The sequence below is a fragment of the Acomys minous genome (genome assembly GCF_964271855.1).
Source record: "Acomys minous genome assembly, chromosome: 12".
NCBI lineage: Eukaryota > Metazoa > Chordata > Mammalia > Rodentia > Muridae > Acomys > Acomys minous.
In genome coordinates, this window is record NC_140493.1 from 2,949,735 (window position 1) to 2,972,921 (window position 23,187).

General features: G+C 53.2%; 2 protein-coding genes across 3 annotated transcripts in view; both read left to right on the plus strand.

Annotated features, from left to right (window-relative positions):
• The window catches only part of BIN2 (bridging integrator 2), a 28,791-nt gene extending 24,598 nt beyond the window's left edge, over positions 1–4,193 (plus strand). Inside the window, exons 11-12 of the mRNA XM_084802880.1 lie at positions 3,250–3,324; positions 3,902–4,193. Of these exons, the coding sequence (XP_084659006.1) occupies positions 3,250–3,324; positions 3,902–3,931 (105 nt within the window). The 3' untranslated portion in view covers positions 3,932–4,193. The remainder of the gene's footprint in view (positions 1–3,249; positions 3,325–3,901) is intronic.
• Positions 4,194–8,245: 4,052 nt separating this feature from the next.
• On the plus strand, positions 8,246–22,501 carry SMAGP (small cell adhesion glycoprotein). 2 transcript variants are annotated; one of them, XM_084802879.1, is made up of 4 exons: positions 8,246–8,954; positions 9,288–9,362; positions 21,418–21,498; positions 21,908–22,501. In XM_084802879.1, the coding sequence occupies exons 2-4, from the start codon at positions 9,323–9,325 to the stop codon at positions 22,084–22,086; spliced, it is 300 nt and encodes a 99-aa protein (XP_084659005.1). In that variant the 5' UTR covers positions 8,246–8,954; positions 9,288–9,322; the 3' UTR covers positions 22,087–22,501. The 2 variants fall into 2 exon arrangements, with proteins under 2 accessions (XP_084659005.1, XP_084659004.1); XM_084802878.1 differs by having other exon boundaries at positions 8,246–8,782.
• Positions 22,502–23,187: the final 686 nt, after the last annotated feature.

Consider the following 23,187-nt stretch of genomic DNA (forward strand, 5'->3'; position numbering starts at 1 on the left):
TCACTGGGGCTTCCACCAAACCTAAAAACTATGCAGTTTGGATTTAGGGAGAGACTTTCTTGAAGACTAGTTATAGGTTGATAGAGAAGGGCTTCTGAAACTCCCTCTTCTCTTAAAGATTTGTTTATTATTAGGTATACAGTGTTCTGCATGCATGTACACATGCAGGACAGAAGAGGGCATCAGATCGCATTATAGATGGTTGTGAGCCACCATGTGGTTGCTGGGAATTGAACTCAGGACCTTTGGAAGAACAGACAGTGCTCTTAACCTCGTCAGCCCCCTGAAACTCTCTTGATCTACACACACAAACACACACACCACATACCACATACATATGCATGCACACACACCACATACAACACACATACAGACATTTTTTAATGGCAAAAGAAAAAACAGAAAGAAATAGATAAAATTTAGTAGTGATAAGAGATATGAGGAAAATCCAGGTGTGGTGGCACATGCCTGTAATCCCAGCACTCAGGGGCAGAGGCAGGCGGATCTATGTGAGTTCAAGGCCAGCCTGGTCTACAAAGAGAGTTCCAGGATAACACAGAGAAACCCTATCTACACACACACACACACACACACGATATAAAGAGGTGGGAAAGGACATGGAAATGGGGCCTAAATTGCAGGGTTTTAAAAATATATTTATTTATTTATTTTCTTTACTGTATATAAGTAAAGAAGAGGGCATCATATATTATAGATGGTTGTGAGCAACTATGTGGTTGCTGGGAATTGAACTCAGGAGCTCTGGAAGAGCAGGCAGTGCTCTTAACCACTGAGCCATCTCTCCAACCCTAAATTGCAGTTTTAAAGAGATTTCTGGGTCAGAGAGCTGCTGTTTCAGCAGTGAGAACAGCAAGAACATGGGTCACATAGGTATTAGGGAGAGGAGATTAGATACTGATGCCTCTAAAGTGACACCACCTTACTCCTGCCTGTGGCCAGCAAAGATAGCCCAGGCCACCGTGGGAGGGCCCTTGTGGGGCTGTGAGTCAGTCATCCAGGGTGGGCAGCTGTGGGGCTGTCAGTCAGTCATCCAGGGTGACAGCTGTGGGGCTGTCAGTCAGTCATCCAGGGTGACAGCTGTGGGGCTGTCAGTCAGTCATCCAGGGCGGGCAGCTGTGGGGCTGTCAGTCAGTCATCCAGGGTGACAGCTGTGGGGCTGTCAGTCATCCAGGGTGGGCAGCTGTGGGGCTGTCAGTCAGTCATCCAGGGTGGGCAGCTGTGGGGCTGTCAGTCAGTCATCCAGGGCGGGCAGCTGTGGGGCTGTCAGTCATCCAGGGTGACAGCTGTGGGGCTGTCAGTCAGTCATCCAGGGCAGGCAGCTGTGGGGCTGTCAGTCATCCAGGGCGGGCAGCTGTGGGGCTGTCAATCATCCAGGGCGGGCAGCTGTGGGGCTGTCAGTCAGTCATCCAGGGTGGGCAGCTGTGGGCTGTCAGTCAGTCATCCAGGGCGGGCAGCTGTGGGGCTGTCAGTCAGTCATCCAGGGTGGGCAGCTGTGGGCTGTCAGTCAGTCATCCAGGGCGGGCAGCTGTGGGGCTGTCAGTCAGTCATCCAGGGTGGGCAGCTGTGGGGCTGTCAGTCAGTCATCCAGGGCGGGCAGCTGTGGGGCTGTCAGTCAGTCATCCAGGGTGAGCAGCTGTGGGGCTGTCAGTCAGTCATCCAGGGCGGGCAGCTGTGGGGCTGTCAGTCAGTCATCCAGGGCGAGCAGCTGTGGGGCTGTCAGTCAGTCATCCAGGGCGGGCAGCTGTGAGGCTGTCAGTCAGTCATCCAGGGTGAGCAGCTGTGAGGCTGTCAGTCACCCAGGGTGGGCAGCTGTGAGGCTGTCAGTCAGTCATCCAGGGTGGGCAGCTGTGGGCTGTCAGTCAGTCATCCAGGGTGAGCAGCTGTGGGGCTGTCAGTCAGTCATCCAGGGCGGGCAGCTGTGGGGCTGTCAGTCAGTCATCCAGGGCGGGCAGCTGTGGGGCTGTCAGTCATCCAGGGCGGGCAGCTGTGGGGCTGTCAGTCATCCAGGGTGACAGCTGTGGGGCTGTCAGTCAGTCATCCAGGGTGGGCAGCTGTGGGGCTGTCAATCATCCAGGGTGACAGCTGTGGGGCTGCAATCATCCAGGGTGACAGCTGTGGGGCTGTCAGTCAGTCATCCAGGGCGGGCAGCTGTGTGGCTACGTCCTGCATCGCTTGCTCTGACGTGCAGGTTTTTTCAGAACCTGGTGCAGTGAGGACCATGGTGGACAGATAGGGAGTTGCCCTCGGCTGACTGCAGAGGCCGTGTCCTGCCATCTGTCCTCAGCATGGCTTTGCCTCCAGCCTGGGCCATAGGAGGCCCTGGAGGCCCCGGCAGAGCAGGACAGAAAGCCTTCCCGCGCCATGTGCTGGGGAGTGAGGTGCAGGCCTGGACAGCTGTAGCTGCATGTGGGGTAGCCCAGGGTTTTGAGCAAGTGAACTGTGGCCACTTCTCATTTCTCTTTTGAAAAGGCCTCTCCGAGAGGACAGCGCCTCAGCTCCCTGGCGGAAACCGTGCCACGCATAGCCAAGGTTCTAGGTTTGATCCCCAGCGCAGGAGAAGAAAGATCCGAAGTTACTATACTTAGTATTGTTTTTGAGACAGTAGTCCAGGCTAGCCTCTCAAGCAGTTTCAGTGTTATTTTATGTGTATGGGTGTTTTGCCTACATGTCTGTCTGTGCACCACATGCATGCCTGCTGTCCAAAAAGGCCAGAAGACGGTGCCGGGTCCTCGGGAGCTGGAGTTACAGATGGTCGTGAGCTGCCATGTGCTAATAACTGTGTCTCTTTTCCAAAGGAGGGTTTGCAGTGTGGTTGTCCTCGGTTGATTACATTTCAGTTTAAGTTTTTAAAAAATCTTTATTTAACATACATTGATGTTCTGCCTGCACGTATGCATGTTAGTGTGGGGGAGTCAGAGTCCCTGAGCTGGAGCCACATACAGTTGTGAGCCGCCATGTGGTTGCTGAGCATTGTCCCAGGTCCTTTGGGAGAACAGCCAGTGCTCCTAACCACGGAACCATGTCTCCAGCCCTCTCAAACCTTATTAGTAGTAGTACTAAATCTGCAAAGAGCACAGAGGAGAGCCTACCTGATGCTTCAGGCTTGGGAGGATGGGGTCAGACTCTGCGCATGTTATGACTCTGGGAAAATATGAGGCACAGAAGACCTTCCATGGTGAGACTGGGGAGGCTGACCTTCTCTCACTGGCAGAACTGTTGCCTTCGCAGGACCAGGGCCCTCAGACTCACATCCATTCGGATCCAGAAGCAAACACCAGCACAGCACCCAAGCCTCACGAAGAGGTAAGGAGGCCTGGGGTGGAGCTCACCGATCATGCATGGAGCCTTTGTTTCACCCCTGTCAGCTGAACAGAGCGGCACACACAGACCTGCTGACTCAGTACCTGGGCGAACCCACCCTCGGCCACATACATAGCTGTTGTCAATGCTGGGGTTACAAGCAACCCATGCCACCTTCCCAGCGATCGTGTGGGTTCCCTTCAGCCTGCTTATATTTGCTCTAAAGAGTGATGCAATCCAGAACACACAGAAACATTCTTACACTTGCTCACACACACAGTGCAGCCCAGTACCTCAGAATGTGAGCCAGAGTGGTGATGTGAGTGGAGTCATGAGGTATGGAACACCTCAGCGTTCTCCCGGTGAATGGCATCTATTTCTTAGGAGAACAGCTGCTGCAGTTGATGGGCAGGTTCCTCTGCACACCGTACCACAGGGGCTGTGCGCCCAAAACCGACAGCTCCTCCCTGGGGCAACCCCGGCAGCCAGCACCACCACGCCACCGGCAGCAGAAGCCACAGTTGGTTTTCTACCCCTGCTGAGTAGGTCAGCATGTAACACGGCCATTTTTCCCTCCTAGGTGTTTACAAATGAAAATACAGAACTCTGAAGAGAAACTGCCAAGACCCTAGCCTCATCTGTCCAGGGTCAAGGGTTCAAGCCACACCCACTCCACATTGTCAGGCAGTGCTGCTGGAGTCTGCAGTGGCCTGAGGGAGGAGCACATCCCCCAAGGCTTGAGCATTCACAGAACCAGGGCTTCGGTACTGCTAAGAAAAGCATCTGCAGGCACATTTACACATTCGCAGAGGAGGACATGCATCTGTCCACTCACTTGGCATAGATTACTAAATAAAGTGTGATTTTGACTAGGTGTGGAGTCTTGCCCTGAACGCTGGTTTCCACTTAGACCTGACCCCAGGCACCAGCATCCTGTCGGCATGCTTCCTAAGTCTGCTCCGTCCTGGTGCACGCCTACACAGGCTTGTACCGTGGGGGAGGGCTGGCCTTCAGAGCTGGGTGCATCAGGGTCTGAGCCAGACAGGAGCAGCTATGAAACCCAGGAGCGGGAGGTGCAGACATGGACCGTGGTGGGGATGACATTAAGTGTGGGGTCAGAAGTCCTAGGCCAAGCCTTGTCATTTGCTGTCGGAGCTAACTTGTGAAAACACGGTGGCTCTCGGGTCCTGTCACGTGTTCCCTTGCCTGTCGTTCCATCCTCCCATCCCCACCTCCGCCGCGCGCGCGCGCGCACACACACACACACACACACACCCCTTTGGTCTTTGGAAGTAGGGTCTCGGGTGGCCCAGGTTGGCTCCCATCCTTAGTCCTCCTGCCTCCGTCTCCACGTGCTAAGATTACAAGTGTGCTGCCATGCCCAACCTACCTTTGCTCTTCATACATTAGCCAGTCATTGCTAAGCATGGAATGAGACCTACTGTGTGCTAAGTGACAGTACCAGGTGCTGGAGAAACATGAGGGGAGAAGATCACTAGGACAGCTGTGATGACGCCGAGCATGTCACCATGTTGACGATGGCCATGGTGCACACTGGTGAGAAACTAGCCAAGGTCAAGCTTGAAAGACTACAGAAGGAAGTGGGTAGCCTGGACCCTCTGGTCGCAGGCAAGAAATGGACAAAATGAAGCCACAGAGGGCAGTCATAGAGCTGAGAGAACAGCTAGGCACAGGGAAGACCAGCCCAGCCTGGGGACTCCCTGGGGCGGGGGAGATCTGCTGCCCCAGCCTGGGCACCTTGCACTCTCCAGGCTCACGTACACTGGAGAAACAACCTGGCTCGTTCCTTTTGCACACTGTGCCCATCCCACAGCGGGGAAGTGGGAGTGAGGACTGCCACCGCTAGGGCAGGGACAACATGACAAGGCATCTATGATTACAGGAGGAAAGAACGTGGGGTTGGGTGAGGAGAGCCTTGGCTGGAGTTACGCAGCACCATAGCTTTTACTGTTATGATTGTTTATAGGGTGTGTGCAGGGGTGGAGGCTTATCCAACTGTATAGTGCTGTTATAGACTGTTTATTGTACATCATTATGCCCTGGGCTATAAACACTAACTCTAGGGGCCCCACAGTTCCCTAACACAGGACACAAACCTACCAGTTATCGGTAGGTTTCCGGTAGGCGTGTCTACACAGGAGCTGGGGTTTTGTGTTTATATGTGGGAGTGGGTTTTTCCACTTTGTGCCTAGTGCACACACAGCCTAGCAAAGGGAGAGGCTGGCAACTGAGGTACCTTTTCATCAGCCAGGGAAGAACTTCCTTAATCGACGCCGCCTCCCAACCCTTCCATACACAGAGGATTGAGTGCAGAGATGTGCCCGTCTGTCTCCACCAGACGCCCCCTCAGGGTGGGTGAGCAGCCCATCCTTGTCCTGCGGTGAGCCTGTGGATGTACACAGTGGCCACCAGGACGAGCAGCAGGCACTCACCTGTGGTGGGGAGACCTTGAAGAGTCAGAGCCACGACGGGGCGCGGTTTCCTGGGCCCCAACCCTTAGGAGTCATTCTTCTGAAGTCAAGCCCTGCGGTTCTTGTTTTAAAAGACTGTCCTTTGCCAGGTGTGGCGCACACCTTTAATCCCAGCACTCGGGAGGCAGAGGCAGGTGGATCGTTGTGAGTTCAAGGCCAGTCTGGTCTACAAAGTGAGTCCAGGACAGCCAAGGCTACACAGAGAAACCCTGTCTCAAAAAAAAAAAAAAAAAAAAAAAAAAAAGACTGTCCTTTACAGGCTCTCTGTACAGTATCCTGAGGCCAAGTGCTTCCTGAGCGAGAGATTTTCAAAACCCGGACTGCCCACTTTTACCAGCTCTCCCAGAAAGCCTCCCCTCCTGGGGCTCTCATAATCACTACTTCCAGGTGCAACTAGGGGGTCCTGGAGAGGAGGAGGCTCCTCCACACTCCCCATCTGCCACAAGCCCTGGGGCTGCACGAGTAGCTCCCCCGGTAGAGCTCTTGGCTAGCATCCATGAAGGCCTGGACCTGACCCCCAGCCACATGAACCCGTCATGGCGGCACACACCTGCAAGGCCATGACCAGTCCCCCGGCGGAGAAAGCAGGAGGACGTGCAAGGCCATCCTTGGCTATGTAGAAAGTTTTGAGGCCCCTGTGGAATACATGAGACTCTGTCTAAAAACAAACAGGCATCTTGGGCAGTGATGCAGTGTTTAAGGGCACTTGGTACCAAGCCTGAGGACCTGAGCTTTATCCCAGAGCCCACATGATGCAAGGAGAGAAGCTCCCTACAGTTGTGTTTTGACTTCATATGTGTTGTGGCATGTGTGCAAGCGAGTGAGCAAGTGCATGAGTGCTCACACACACACACAAGCTGAGATCTTACAGGGGTTTTGCTGCTGTCTTGTTCTCTTCTCCTCCAGGGGGGTGGGCCCGGGGGGGGGGGTGGGCCCCACAACCAACTTTAGACTTCCAGTCTGAAGGAGGGAGAAGTCTGTGACAGCTACCACAGCGGCGCAGCTGCAGTTGTGAACGTGGCATTTGTTGGCATGTGGCTCTACTGACGTTTCCAAGGAGGCAGGGGAAAGGGCCCATGTGCTTTGCTAGGGCGGTCCATCACAGTTGGGTACCAAACTATCCAGACATTGTCTGGGAAAAGGCAAGGGCGCAGAGGGCTGCCCTGCACCCCAGTAGCAGCAGCAGCACAGGAAAGCCAAGACAGTGAGGTGAAGGTAAGGATCACTGGTCTCCTGTCCGCCCTGAGCTCCCTGGAACTCTGTTGATGAAAGGATGGCGCTGGCTCCAGCTTCTGGGGCCTACGCTCACCTTGGAGAACCCTGGAGGTCACCGATTCCCCAGCTCAGCCTCACCTCTCCTCACCTCACCTGCCCCTGCCTCCCGAGTGCTGGGATTAAAGGTGTGCGCCACCACGACCCGCTCAGCCTTATGCTTTTTAATGTACTTAAATGCCTATGGGAAAATCATACATCAACAAGCCTTTGAAAAATATTTATTACGAGCTATAAAGAGAACCACTGCCTTGAGAAACCAAAAAGGAAAATATTGTGTGTGGGCACAATGTGTGTGTGTGTGTGTGTGCAAGCACATGCACGCAGAGATTATAGGACAGCTTGTGGAGTGTGTTCCGGCCTTCCACCTTTATGGGCTTCCACAGGTTGAAAACACCTGTCAGGCTTACAAGTGTCTTTACCTGTAGAGCCCTCCCATCAGCCCCGGCAAACAATTTTTATGTGTGCCTGCATGTGCCCGTGGAGACCAGAAGAGGGCGTCGGATCCCCAGGGACTGAATTAACAGGTGCATGCTGAGCAGGTGGATCCAATTACAAACGGATGCTGGAAACTGAAGTCTGAGCCTTTCTCCAGCTACCCTCTCCCTCCAAGCAAATTAAGGTTATATTGTAAAGGGGAAAAGACTTTATGAAAACCAGGTGTGGGCCGGACGTGGTAGCCCATGCCTTTAATCCCAGCAGTTGGGAGGCAGAGGCTGGTGGATCTCTGTGAGTTCGAGACCAGCCTGGCCTACAAATCACCCTGCGTCCCGGACAGCCAGGGCTGTCGAAAAAACAAACAATACAAAACAGCCAGGTGTGGTTGGTCAGGTCCGACCTGACTCTTAGTGGGTAGCCAAGTTAGCACAGGCCAGTGTTTACTGAGCACATATTATGTGCCAGGCGAGGTTCCAGCCCCACTGTGGCACCGCGAGTTCACACAGCTTTGCCCCAGAGAATCAAGAGAAAGTTGTGTTAGCTTACACAGCCTGTGCTCTATAGGATTACACTCTCTTAGTCACCAAGTCCTCTAATTTGGGAGCGTTTCCTGCCACTGCCGTGAGTCAAGCAGCAGCTCACGAGTATTTAAATTAAGGCGCTTGCCACGGGACAGGATCAGGGTTGTGAAACAGCTTTATAGGAATCGCCACCACTCTCGGTCCCCTTTTTAGGTAACCGGCTGTTGAGGTGCGCAGGAATTTGCTCACAGCCACCCAGCTGGCAGGCAGCGGCGCTGGGACTTTTAATCTGGACCAGACCACGGCCACACCTCCTCCCCTTCCACGCTCCAGTGCCCCAAGTGAAGGTCGCGCGCGGAAGGTCCAGGCGGCCCCGGGAGGTGCTCGCTGAGCCACCCCGCGGTCCGGTGCGCGGACACCGGGGGATCCCCGCCGCGAGGGCCCGCGCGTGACTGTGCTCTTGCGGGGCGCGCCCGTCGCCCGCGGGCGGTGCCGACCCCCGCGGAGCCCGGCACGAGGGAGGAGCGGCGGCTCCGGACAGTGGCCTTTCCTCCCGGGGGAACCGGCGGAGGGCGGCCCCGCGCTCCTTCCTGTCCCACCCACCGCGGCTCGGGCTCGGCGGCCGCTCGTCGCGGGGTCCCGGGCGCGGCCTGGGCGACTCTCGGCCGCTCCCACCCCGGCGAGTTCAAAAGGACGCGCGGCGCCCGGCCCGGCCCCGCCGCCCGTCGGACTGGAAAGGTGAGCGCGCCGCCCGAGAGGCCTCGGCCGCCGCCACTGCTCCTGGAACCGGACCCCGGGCGGGTAGCGCGCAGCTGCGGGGACCCCCTTGCCCTCCGACGGCCGTGAGCGCGTGGGCCCGGGGCGCGCGGGGTCCCCGGGGAGCGGGGCGGACTCAGCCCTGGAAGCCCAGGTAACGCAGGTGGCCTGGCGAGGTCCCCGGATCGCGCCTGGGCGGAACCCGGCGGGTTGCTCAGTTGCCAACCCTTGGTCAACTTTCCCAGGCCTGGGGGAAAGAGTCGCCAACCGAGACAGGTCCCTGGTACACCTGGGCCCGGATCTGCTCTCTTGGGGAGCGATTTGCTCTGGATTAGATTGTCGGGGAGAGCCAAAAGGAAGAGTGAGGAGGACACATCCAGCGGGAAGGGGACTCGGGGAAACCGGGCGCCAAAGGCTCTCCTGGGATCTCCAGGCGGTGCGACCTCAGCAGCCGGCCCACCTCATCCCTTTCTGTCCTTTCCCACAGATCTGACCCGACGAGATACTGTGTCCTCAGCAAGGATGGACAGCCTACCGGTTACACCTCCTCCTCCTCCTGCAGGTAGGCGATGGGATACACGGAGTAGACGAACAACTGTTCAATAATCAGTATTCCCCTCCCCACAGCTGAACCGGTCTTGAATTCCGGGAGGCCTCAGTGTAACTGGGAGACCCTCCTCCCTCCGCTCTCAGCCTCACACAGGAAAAGGCCCCGGGAGGAAGCAGGATCCAACCAGGGCGAGCGCTTTAGTGCTGTCTTACAAGGCTGGACCTGGCCAGTTCCGGACACAGATTAAGTTCTTTTAAGCCCCAAGGAGCCAGTTTTACATTCACCCCGGGAGTTAAGGGTGGAAAAAGAGTCTTCTAAAGATCACCGGTGGACTCGGTATGTGGCCTAAACGGTAGAATGCTTGCCAGGCCTGGGCCGGGTCCCAAGCATGGAGCGAGTCCTGCAAGATGAAACTTTTTTTTTTGATGAAACCTATTTTGATGGCCTGTGCCTGCGGTTCCTTCTCCCTGCAGCTGGGGAGGTAGAGGCAGGAGGACCAGAACTAAAAGGTTATATCTTCCACTACGTAGTGAATTCAAGTCCAGCTGGGGCTACATAGGACCCTTCCGAAAGAGGCGTGTGGAGTGTGTTTTAAATGCTAGAAGCCAGGCGGTGGTGAGCTGCGGCTGAAAGAGGTCCTACCTTTTAATCCACTTCTCCCCGCCCGGCAGGTGTGACGGGCAAGGATCTTAGGTGGTGTGAATTGAGTCTTGCCTTTCATCTCCTAATCAGGCTGGGGCCGGCACACAGACAGATTATTTGCATATTGATTGGTTTCACCTTGTGCTAGCCAAGGTGTGGGAGGACCAAACCCCTGAGCTGTCGTCTTTTGTCTTGTAGTCAGTCTCATTTTTTCAGGAGAGCAAATGCTCACTTCCAGTGACGCTGTTTGTGTAGAGATGAAAACCAGGGAGGACGCCGGGGAAAGGCAAAAACCAAGGCAAAAGTCCCCAGGGACTAGCGAGGCCCATGACGCAGGTTTCTAATTATCTAGTGAGACGAAGTGGACAGAGGACAGGGTGGGCAAAGGCTACCAAGTAGGAGAGGGACTCTGCAACAGACTCTCTAGGTGAGGGTCCCTTGGGTATTTGCCCTTTTGTGTCTTAACTGTTTCGCTCGCTTGGTACAATGCTACAAGGGTCATCCACATTGTAGCAAGAGTCAGCATTTCCTCTCCTGAAGTCCGAGTCATATTCTATCGTATGTGTGCACTTCCATGTAATGTTTGCTGTTTACTTGCAGTTCTCTTGGGCATGTATACAGACGTGGAGTTCTTGTTATGTGGCAATTATATATATAATGTATATGTGTGTGTGTATACTAATGTATGTGTATATAATGTATATATGTGTATACACATATATAACACACACACACATGCAATGCACGGAGGTTCCTCTCCGACACATGTTCCTGGGGGGCTCAGTGGGTGTGAGATGGTATCTCATTGAGACTTGGCCTCCCTAATGGCTAGTGATGTCCAGCCGCATTTTCATGTGCTTGTTGGTCACCTGGGTATCTGGAGATGTGCCTGTTCACGACTGTGTTCACATGTTTGTCCCCCATCTCATTGCACCCATGTGGAGGTCAGAGGACAACTTTCCGGAGTCCGTACTGGGGTCCAGGACTCTAACTCCGGTAGTCAGCTTGGCAGCAAGTGCCCTGGCCTGCTGAGCCGTCTCCATGGCTCCTTGCCCTCTGCCTCCCATTTTTTTAAATTCCGTTGTTGTCATACTGTTGGTGAGTTCTGTATTCCTGGTTCGGCAAGTGATGTGAAGTGACGTGCGTGGCGTGGAATCGTAGGACGTCGCATACGGTTTCCTGCCCACTGGGTCTGAGCAAACGTGCATCCAAGCTCAAGAGGAGAGAGAGAGGGACCAGTAATCAGCAGGTTCCCTGCAGGATGGGGTGCACGGCACCCTGAGTTGTTCTTCTCCACCCTCCTGCCGTGCCTCTTCACAGCCTTCCTCCTCAGCCAGGCTTCCCTAGGGACCCCCAGGAGTGCTGGATCACACTGTACCCACCTCTGTCCCTCTGTTTAAAAAGATGAAAAAATTGAAAATGTATGGTTTCAACCTCACCAGATAAGATATTATATATAGTGTTAACATAATAGTGTCTATAAGCCAGGCACCTTTCATCCCAGCACTCAGGAGGCAGAGGCAGGTGGATATGTGAGTTCCAGGACAGCCAGAGCTACAAAAAGAAACCCTTTCTTGAAAAACAAAACAAAAAAAAAAAATCTGAGGCAGGATGAAAAAAAACTAAAGTAAATAAAAACAATGTCTATAATAATGAGTACTTATGGATGAAGATATTGTAATTAATAATTAATTCACAGGGCTGGAGAGATGGCTCAGAGGTTAAGAGCACTGCTTGCTCTTCCAGAGATCCTGAGTTCAATTCCCAGCACCCACATGGTGGCTCACAGCCATCTATAATGAGATCTGATGCCCTCTTCTGGCTTGCAGGTGTACATGCAGACAGAGCACTGTACACATAATGAATCTTTTTTTTTTTAATTATTAATTCACTGTATGGAAATCTTAATATTTGATTTAAAAGCCCATTATCTTGATTTTAAAGTAAGTTTAAGTCATTAGAATCACCAAAAGATGTTTCCATAGGCCTCTGAGATTATTGTGGACCAAGGTGCCAGCATGTGTGTCCGTAGCCCTGTTGGCAGTGGGCCACCCCACCAGGTAAAACCCATCCCTTGCCACCCGGTGGTCACCTGGCCTCCTCCCAGGCGGGCCTCAGCCATGCACTAGACACTTAGGGCTTTCCACTGGACGTATTTCTCACCACACTGAGCAGGTTTTTATTCTTATTTTATCAAGGCGAAAACTGAGTTTGAGGAAGTTAAGACTTTTTTCAGTGATTAGGGAAACTTCCCAGCTTAAAGGAAAGAAAAAAAGAAAAACTTCCCGCGGTGCAGCTAAGCAGGGCCTCGTGCCAAGGCCGAGTTACTTCCCAAGCCCGAGTTACTCCCCAAGTTGTGTTCTTCCCAATACGGTCTGCTGCTTCCAAGGCCTCCATCACGCAGCCAGCAGGCCATCGGAGCACATGAGAGGCAGCAGAAAGGGACCCAATTCCCAGAGCAGGTTCCCAAGGAAGGGAGGAGTGTGGGAGTGGCCCCTGCCTGGGCAGGTGTAGAGCAAATAAGCAGGTTGGCAGCTCTGGGTGGCAGCGGATCTGATGCCTCCTCTCGATAAGAGACTTGGCGTGGCCTGGAGACAAGAGGCACAAAGAAATCAGCCAGTTATCTGGGTCAACAAAAATAAAGGTGTGTGAGAAGCTCTGAAGGGGCCGCGGTGGTTAGCATCTGGGCGGAGCCATTAAGCTGGGGGCCTCTGCTCTGGCCACCTACCTACCCACCCTGAAGCTGCCAGGGGGGAAACTGACAAGAACCGGGATCAAAGTCAGGGCCTTCCACATGCAAAGCCCGAACAAGCACTGATACACCCACAGCCCAGATGCCCCCACCCTTTGGGTGCCAGGCTTCCTGGATTTAGATTACTTTGTTGTTGGTGTCTGTGTTTTCATCTTGAAAAATCACAAATAGCCAGTTTGGATGGAGCGTGCATGTAATGCCAGCACTCGCAAGAGGCCATGGTTTGCAGTGTAGATTCAAAAGCAGCTAAGGTCAGCCAGGCGTGGTGGCGCACGCCTTTAATCCTGCCAGAGGCAGGTGCATCGCTGTGAGTTGGAGGCCAGCCTGGTCTACAAAGCGAGTCCAGGACAGCCAAGGCTACACAGAGAAACTGGGTCTCAAAAAACAAACAAAAAACAAAACAAAACAGAAGCAGCTAAAGTCGATACAGCACCTAGGGTCAAACCACCAAGGATGGACCTCACGTCCAAACCTTTGAATATCTTTAAGCACCCTCCTCATCCTCACTCAGGGATGATCTTAAGCAAATCAAGGTTCTGAGAAGAGAGCTGCTGAGGGCATCCTCCTCCACCGCCTCCCTGTGCCCCGCTGATGGCAGCGTCAACTGCACCCATACTCGGGTCCTCTGCTTTTGTCTTCAGACAAACCCCCCCCCCCTTGCTGCATTAGATCCAATCCCTCCCAGGACACCCTATCAATTGTTTGCTCTTTCTGGGTCATTCCTGAGTCTGTACACAAACCTACTGGCGTTTCTCCATTCTAAAAGCAAAAACAGTCGTCAGCGCCCTCCAGCAACAGCCCCACTTCTTTACTCGCCTTCACAGAAAAAACTCCGGAAGACCAGACTTCGGGCTGTGAGTTTGAGGCCAGCCAGAGGCACGTAGTAAAATGCTGTCTCAAAATAAATAAACAAAATGAAGTCATGGGGTGGACGTAGGGTGGCTTGCATGGGGACCACCAGATCCCCAGCATTCACAGAAAAAGCCCGAACCAGCGAGCAAAGCAGGCCTGTGAGTCCAGGGCTGGGGAGGGGGTGGGGGGTGCAGATGGGATCATGGGGCGGGGTAGCCACTCATAAGATCAGATCAGTGAGACACTGTCTCAAAAGATGAGGTGAGAGCTGGGCGCGGTGCCTTGGGCACCTGTAATCCCAGCACTCGGGAGGCAGAGGCAGGTGGATCACTGTGAGTTCCGGGACAGTCGGGGCTACACAGAGAAACCTTTGTCTTGAAAAACAAAAAAACAACAAAGAGTAATTATATACCTGACATCGACCTTTGGCACACATGCATGCACAGGTGTACGCACACGTACACACACACACACACACACACACACACACACACACGCGTGCACGCACACACACACTCTTTATATTCTAACTCCAGTTCCTCCTCCCATTTTTTTTTTTTGAACCTGCCCTAAATCACACCTTTGCTTTCAGCTCTAACTTGTCTTGTGAAAGTCGTTTTTGGGGGCGTGGTAAATGAAACAAAAGTCCAGGTGCTGATCGATTTGACTGGCAGTGTGTGCTGTGCCGACCTACCAGCCTGGGGTCAGGGCCAGGGCCATCTTCCTAGCCGCCTGTCTTGAGTGGACAATGACTTCTACGGTTTTTTGTTTCATTTTGTTTTGTTTTTTTGAGACAAGCTCTCTCTGTCAAGACAAGCCTTGGCTGTCCTGGACTCACTTTGTAGATCAGGCTGGCCTCGAACTCACAGCGATCCGCCTGCCTCTGCCTCCCGAGTTTTGGGATTAAAGGCGTGCGCCACCACTCCCAGCAGATTTATTCTTGATTTACTGGGTATCTGATCACGCCCCAGCTTCCCTCTGCTCCTGAGGAGGAGCTACTTCTCCTGTTACTCAGGCCATAGATTTGTGGCTCCAGCCAACACCCAGCCCTGTGGTCCTTGCCTCAAGGGGGCCTGGCCACTTTCTCACTGGGCCACTGCAAGACCCGGCCAGGAAAAAGCTCTCCATCTGGGTGTTTAGGATGCACCAGCTTCGGCTCTCATTTCACGTTTAGCCTGTCGTCGGAGCCACAAAGGGATCCCTTAAAGTCAGCGTTTGAATTATGTGTTGCCACATAACAAGCTACCCAAAATTCATCTGCATAAACCAGCAGCTGCGGCTTGGGGTTTTAAAGAGTTTGGCTGAGCGCCTGCTGCGTAAATTCACCTCACATGCGCATGCGTGAGGCCCCAGGCTAGGCGGTCAGCCCCGGGAAACAATCAACACAGGTTATGATTTCTGACAGTTCCTGTGCTGGTTGCTGCTCCTCACCTCACCCCACCCCACCCCACCCCCGCACTCCGTGCTCACTCGTGGACCGTCAGTGGAGGGGGAAGTCCACAGTGCCCTCCCTCCCCGGTGCCGCTGGCTGTCGATGAGTCTGGGGACTTGGTTTCCCTACACACACACGCACGCATGCACGCACGCACGCACGCTCGCGTGCGCAAGCGCGCTCACCCTCAGGCTAGATTGAGCCTGAGGATATGGTGGTCTCAGGATTTCAACTGTGATATTTGGAATTCTAGGGTCCCTGCCCCCCACATACTGAATCAAGGTCTGCATTTTTTATTTGTTTTCTGTTGTTTTCAAGGCATTCATACACATAACCTAAAAATGAGAAAAATCTCCATTTAAAAAAATGCAGAAAGCCAGGCTTGGTGGCGCACGCCTTTAATCCTAGCACTTGGGAGGCAGAGGCAGGAGGATCGCTGTGAGTTGGAGGCCAGCCTGGTCTACAAAGTGAATCCAGGACAGCCAGGGCTACACAGAGAAACCTTACCTCGGGAAAAAAAGAAAAAAATCGAGTGTGTGTGTGTGTGTGCGCGCGCGCGTTGCTGGGAACTGCACACAGAGCCATGCACACACCAGGCAAACTTGTCCCCTTCTAACTGTTCAGTCTGTGCCACTCAAGGACATTTACCGTCACCACTTTTCAGCATCCCAAACTGAAACTCTACCCATTAAGTGTTCTGTCTCTATACCTCTTGAATGTGATTACTTCAGGTCATCAATAAATGCAATCATAAACCGGGTGTGGTGGCTCACGCCTTTAATCCCAGCACTCGGGAGGCAGAGGCTGGCGGATCGCTGTAAGTTCAAGGCCAGCCTGGTCTACAAAGCCAGTCCAGGACAGCCAAGGCTACACAGAGAGACCCTGTCTCCAAAAACAAAACAAACAAAAACAAAATACAAAAAAAAAATGCAATCATACAATATTTTTCTTTAAAACAAATAGGGCCTCAGGGTGCAGCCCTGGCGGCCCTGGACTCCGTGTAGACCGGGCTGGCCTCGGCCTCTGAGGTTGCTCTGCCTCCTGAGGCTGGGAGTAAAATCTGTGTGCTGCCACAGCTGCCCAGTATTTGTCCTTCGAGGGTGACTCATCTGACAGAACAGCGTGCCCTCTAGGTTCACCTGGGTTGTACCACACATCAGAATTTCCTTCCTCCCTCCTTTATTTTTGTTTTGTGTACATGTGTGCCTTCAGGAGCCAGAGCTATACAAGTGGCTGTGAAGCCGTCATGTGAGCGCTGGGTATTAAACCCTGGTCCTCTGCAAACGGAGCCAGTTGAGGGCTGAGCCTTGCCTCCCTCCCTTCCCTCCCTCCCTCCCTCCCTCCCTCCCTCCCTTCCCCACTTCCCTCCCTCCCTTTCTCCCCGCCCCCATCCCTCCCTCCTGCCTTGTTTTATGGTGGAATAAAGCTGCAGGCCTGTGTCTGTTTGCTGTGTTTTGTTTGCCTGATCGCCTGCTGATCTATGGTGAGGTTGCTTCATCCTGACTACTGTGGCTTCTGGTGACATCAGCCGCTCACTTCCTGGAAATACTTTGGAAACAAGACTACGTGCCTGAGCTCTGTTTAAATCAGGAGGCCTGTGAGGGACTGCTGTGTGTGTGTGTGTGTGTGTGTGTGTGTGTGTGTGTCTGTCTGTCTGTCTGTCTGTCTGTCTGTGTGTATACTGTGGCACACCTGTGGAGGTCAAAGGACAGCTTTGTGGAGTCAGTCCTCTCGGCCTTTTTCATGCACGTTCTTGGGATCAAGCTGGTTGTCCAGTTTCCGTCACTGTGCAGCAAGCCCCTTTACCCACCAAGCCATCTCACTGGCCCCTCGGTGGATGTGGAGTCTAGGTAAACTTAGCTGTCTTGGTCAAGCACCTAGCACAGAATATACAGTCAGTACTTACTGAACTAACTTTAAAATGTTTATTTATCTGTTTATTTATTGAGACAGTGTCTCACCGTGTAGCTCTGTTGTCTCCTGAGTTCCGGGATTAAGAACCTCCCACCACTACTCCTGGCTGTTGAATTAATATCTTGTTTTTTGTTTTGTTTTCCGAGACAGGGTTTCTCTGTGCAGCCTTGGTTGTCCTGGACTCACTTTGTAGACCAGGCTGGCCTCGAACTCACAGCGATCCACCTGCCTCTGCCTCCCAAGTGCTGGGATTAAAGGCGTGCGCCACCACCGCCCAGCTTGAATTAATATCTTTAGGTTTTAAGACAGCTTCCTCTGAGCTCCGGGCAATCTTCCTTGCCTCACCACTCCTGGCTTCACTTTTCCATTTCTGGCATCTGGATCTAAGGAATATGTAATAGCTTCCTCGTACAGTTCCTGCCCCGACTTAGTGTTGCTCTGTAACTTGACCCCAGCCAGCCTAGCCCTTGCCAGTGACTGTACCAGCCTCTTAGAACCCCAGTGTCGTCGGGGAGGTCTCAGCTGCTGGGTCTGTAAGTGCCTCCGGGTGGGCTGTCATTCATCCGACCCTTTTGTGTTTGTGCTTTCGGTGCCATTTCCTCTCTCCTCTTCCTGATTTGGATACAAGGTCTCATTACGTAGCCCACGCTGACCGCTGACCTCAAACCATCTCACAGGCCTCCTCCCAGTTGCTGGAATTACTGTCCTGGGTGCCGCCACGCCACGCCCAGCTGAGCTTCTCTTCTGCCCACTTCCTCCTCGCTTCCTCCTGATTCCTGCTGCTCCCTGTGGGGGATAGGGAGGGGTGGGGGAGGGGCTGGGCGTGGGAGGCTAGCCGGGTAGAGGCATCCTGCCTTCTCGCCCTAGCCTGAGACCACCAAGTTACGCACTACGCACTCCATCAAGCCCCACACGCCCTCCTTTTCCAAATGTAACACTTTGGAAATTGTCCTTGTGATCGGCACCCTGAGCGGCACGGAGCCCCCTGTGGCTGCTCAAGGCACCTTCTAACCTGAGCATTTCCCAAAGGAGGCTTCATGCGCGTTTTTTGTAAATGACGCAGTCACACTGAGAATGAGAGTGCTTACAGAGAAAACAGGACCGGGCAGTTGAGGCACCGCTGGTCCTCTATAATTAGGCTCCAGACAAACACAGTGACAGCCTCCTTAGAACTAACTGTCCACCAGCACTTGACCTTCAGCCCTGGTCTGTCCCCTGCCGTCCTCGGGGCTGAGGGGCTGCTCTCTTTACTGCTTTCACATCTTTGGTTTGGTTTTGTTGATTGTTAGAGACTGGCTCTGCCTCTCTAGATGTGTGTAGACCAGGCTGGCCTTGAACTCACAGGGATCCTCCTGCCTCTGTGTCTCAAAGATGTGCAGACCTCGTTTTTGCTGGTTCTCTGTTTATTGTTGTTTCGTTTTTAGAGGCAAGGTTTCTCCATTTAACATCCCTGGCTGCTCCTAGCATGCACACAAAGCCCTGCATTCTATCCCTAAGTGCTACATACAAACCAGCACAGGATTGACAGGCATGGTAGCGCACGCTTTTCAACCCAGCACTTGGGAGGCAGAGGCAGGCGGATTGCTGTGAATTCGAGGCCGGCCTGGTCTACAAAGTGAGTCCATGACAGCCTAGGCTACACAGAGAAACCCTGTCACAAAAAAACCAAACCAAAACAAAACAAAAAACCTAGCACAAGATGCATGCCTGCACTCACGGTACCCCGTAGTGGAGGCAGGGGTCTCAAAGTCAATTTTTGGCCGGAAAACTTGTTTCAAAACCTTTACAGGGTCCCAGGGCTTGAACTCAGGTCACCGGGCTTTTGCATAGCCAGTGCCATTTTCTGCAGGTCATCTTGCTGGCCCTCATAATTTAAGTACTGCTATTAACATAGGATCTCTTAGGTCTCTATGCATGTGCATTTCTATGTGTGTGCACTTGCGTGTAAGGACTAAAATAAGGTGATGGATCCCTTGGAGCTGCAGTTACAGGAAGTTGTGAACCACCCACCAAACCTGTGCATGTGACACCACAGCTGAGCTACATCCCAGCTCTTTGGGTGTTCTCACTTTAGTCACACTGTAGCCCTGCAATGTTGGCATAATAAACCACATGAATGGCAGGTGCGAAGGGACGGTCAGGATGGCTGGACATGTACACTGCCTAATGACCTGAGTTCCATCTCCTGCACCCCCAGGGGGAGGAGGAGCCTGTGGATCTCTGTGAGTTCAAGGTCAGCCTGGTCCATGTAGTGAGTTCCAGGACAGCCAGGGCTTTGTAGAAAAACCCTGTCTCACCCTCCCACCCCACCTTGCAAAAAAATGAGGAAGGGTGTGGCCTGGCCTTGAGGCTGGAAAGCATTCTTGGCGGCTCATCCCTGAAGGGCAGGTGACAGGTTCCTGGTGGCCTCTGAAAACAGGCCCTTTGACACTCTTGACCCCTCTGTGCCCCGACTCATGCAGCTGATGTCACTTCATCTGTGTGCAGTGCTACCATATGAGGCACGGAACAGGAGTCCTGATCCTTCACTGGCTCTGCTGAGTGAGAATAGCCCTTTCCAGTCCCAGTCCTGGTACCATTCAAATATGGCTTCCACAGAAGCTACCCTGGGCAGAAATGTCTGCTCAGTCCTCTCTGCTGCTCTTCTGATCCTGCAGTGTGCTCAGAACATGTGACCTGGGCTCTGTGGTACGCTGTGCACTCTGCTCAGTGACTAGCACAGCTCTTGGCAAAGCAAGTGGGAGGCAGCACTAATAGCCTCACTTGTACCTTCAGGCTCAACCCACAGCCCTCTAGTGGGTCTCTTGTCTTCTCTCTCTCTCTCCCTCCCTCCCTCCCTTTTTCTCTGCCCCAACCCCAGTGTGTGTGTGTTTGAGTGTCTCACAGTGCCATGCTGGCCTACAATTCATTGTAAACCTCATGCAGGGGACTCCTGAGAGGTGTGATTATGGGTCCGAGCCACTAGGCCAGGCTCAGTAAATTATTTACTGAAGAAAATGGTGGCTCCCCTGGACACCTCAATCCTGCAGTGACCTTTCAAGTTACTTCTTCAAAAAGTTACATCAAAATGCTAATTAAGGGGGACAGTGGCCTTCAATCCCAGCAGAGGCTGTCTCTGTGTAGCCCTTGGCTGTCCTGGACTCTCTTTGTAGACCAGGCTGGCCTTGAACTCAGATCCTCCTGTGTCTGCCTCCCAAGTGCTAAGATTACAGGTGTGTGCCACCACACCTGGCCAGAAAGAGTCTCACTAGCACTGGCTGGCCTGAAACTCACAGAGATCCCCTTGCCTCATCCCTTAAATGCTGAGCTTAAAGGTGAGTGCCACCTGACAGCAGCGTGCATTTGTTTTCTTGGCCAAGCCAGAAGACTCCTCAGAAGGACAGCTAGCCTGGCATAGGCAACAGAGAACAAGAAGAGAGCCTGTACCAAACAAAGAGGAAGGCAAGGGTGGCCCCCAGAACTTGTCCCTGACCTCTGAAAGGGCACCGTGGTATGCATATGCCAAAATTCACAAATGCACACTCATACAGACACGCACACCTCACAGGCAAGATTAAAGGGTATGTAGAACACTGAAAAATGGACAAGATACATTATGATACTGCATCATGTAAATACACACACACACACACACACACACACACACAGAGCACTTGATGTGTTCCTTACAGTGCTGTGTGTCCCAACCCTATAAACAAGGCATTATAACCTTCCAGTGAGCATCTGAGGTCCCGACAGAGACTTGGTGATTTGGGGGAGGGGACATACAGCTGGTAAAGTACAGGTCACATTTGAAAATCAATCAGTTCAGGCTTTGAGACAGGATCTTCCCATATAGCCCAGGCTAGCCTAGGATTCCATGTAGCACAGGACAACCTTGAACAATCTCAGCCATGAGTGCTAAGTTTAGATGTGGCACCACCCCTAGCAAAAAAAACAAAACAACAACAAAAAAAACCTAACCCCTTATTTTTTTGTTTATTTTTTGAGGCAGGGTTTCTCTGTGTAGCCCTGGCTGTCCTGTCACCCACACTGTAGACTGGGCTGGCCTCGAACCCACAGAGAGCTGCCTGCCTCTGCCTCCTGAACGCCTGCCTATCTTTAACTATTCTACTGGTAGAACGCTGTCTTCTGTTTGGAGTTACTGTGGACACTAACTGATGGACTTTTTTATCTTTATTTTATGTAGATGAGTGTTTTGCCTACATGTGTGTTTGTGTATTACATGTGTGCCTGATGGCCACAGAGGCTGCAAGAGGACATCAGATCCTCTGGTGCTGGATTTAGAGATGGTGATGATGAGCCACGATGTGGGTGCCGGGAATAAAGTCTGGGTCCTTGGGAGGAGCAGCTGGTGCTCCTCAGGGAGCACCTCTCCAGGACTAGGTGGTGACCTTGGGAACAGGGACAGTGAGGTGACACACGTCAAGGACACAGAGTCACAGGTTCCTTTTCTCCCTTCCTCAACTTCCCAGAATTGATGACCACGCCAGTTTTCCAGGCCCCTGAGACACTGTCCCCACAAGCGGAAGAGGCCAGCACAGCGCTCATTGCAGGTAACAAAGCCAGGAAACCAATCCAAGGCGCCTCTGGGCTCAGTGCAGAGACAGCCCGGAGCCCAGTGTGACAGCTAAGACTTTCTCCACAGGAGAAGCCACATCAGGGACCAACTGGGTCCATTCTGGCTGTCATGCAGATCTGTGAAAAGATGAAGAGGCGTGACCAATCCATGCTAGGCATTGGTGCATGCGCTGCTCAGCTGGGGCGGGAGTGGGAGAGGAAGAGCAGAGAGCCTCAGGAAGCTGCGCTAAAGGCCCTTCCTGCTGGCATAAGCTAACTTCCCCCTGGGAGCTGGTTGGGGAGGGAGCTGCATTTTGTCTGAGGGGGAAGCCCACTAGGACACATGCCCTAACTCAGGTGGCCCCTGGAGGACTGAAACACGTCTCCCTTCCTCTCCTTTCCAAGTTGTCATCACCGTGGTGTTCCTCACTCTGCTCTCAGTGGTGACCCTCATCTTCTTTTACCTGTACAAGAACAAAGGCAGCTATGTCACCTACGAGCCTGCAGAAGGCGAGCCCAGCGCCATCGTCCAGATGGAGAGCGACTCAGCCAAGGGCAGGGAGAAGGAAGAGTACTTCATCTGACCTCCAGACGCCCCGACTCTGTAGTTAGGGGACCTCGGAAGCCGCTGAGTGGCCTTGATGTGGGCAAAGCCACTCACCTCCCAGGACATAGCCACCGCAGGCATCACCAACTCCTGGGCCCAGGACATGGAGAAAGCTGCTACATGCTACAGCCAGGCCAGCACGGCCAACAAGGTGGGGCCGTGCCTGAGCTGGAAGGCCATGTGAAGGGAGGTCACAGGCTGATCCACTCTGTCCCCTCCCGAGCTGCCCAGTGAGCACTCTGGTGTAGCTGTGGGTCATCTTCCTGGAAGCAGGATGCCACAGGAGGGTCTCAGGCCAGGAGGTGTCCCTGCCTTGCCTTTGTGTGATCTGAGCCCTACCATCCCCCAAACTCACACTGTTTTTATCCAAATTAAACAGTATGAAAGCCACATTTTCATTTACAAGGACTACATTTTTGTTTATTTTGCTTAACCGTTTTTGCAACATTTTCTCTCACTTATTTAACTCACCTGCATGTGTTAAAGTTGCACAAGTTCCCCCAACAATTCAGGAGTTTGAAACAAGGAGGACCTAGGAGGACATGTCCCACACATGAAACACATGAGAAGTGAGCGGGTTTGACCTCAATCCTGGCAAGGCCACTATTCCCAGCTCCCCATGTGTATTCAGAGGGAGCTGGAGAAGCCCAGCCACCTACTGTCCCACCAGTGAAGCTAGTCCTCCCCCTCCATCCCCCAGGTAAGACAGGGTGCACGCCTTTAATCTCAGCACTTGGGAGTCAGGGGCAGGTGGATCGCTGTGAGTTTGAGGCCAGCCTGGTCTACAAAGTGAGTCCAGGACAACCAAGGCTACACAGAGAAACCCTGTCTCGAAGAAGGGAAAAGGGGGGGAGGGGAGGAAGGGTTTTCTCTGTGTACCCTTGGCTGTCCTGGACTCAACTCTGTAGACCAGATCAACCTGCCGCTGCCTCCTGAGTGCTGGTCGTACAGCAGTGTGTGTGCCAGTGCGCCTCCACCACAGCATCACTCAGGAGAGCACCAGCTGACACCTGGGTGGGAAATAAAAGACGTGGTGCACGTGGAGCCATCCGAACACAAGCTAAGGAAGGAAAGCCTG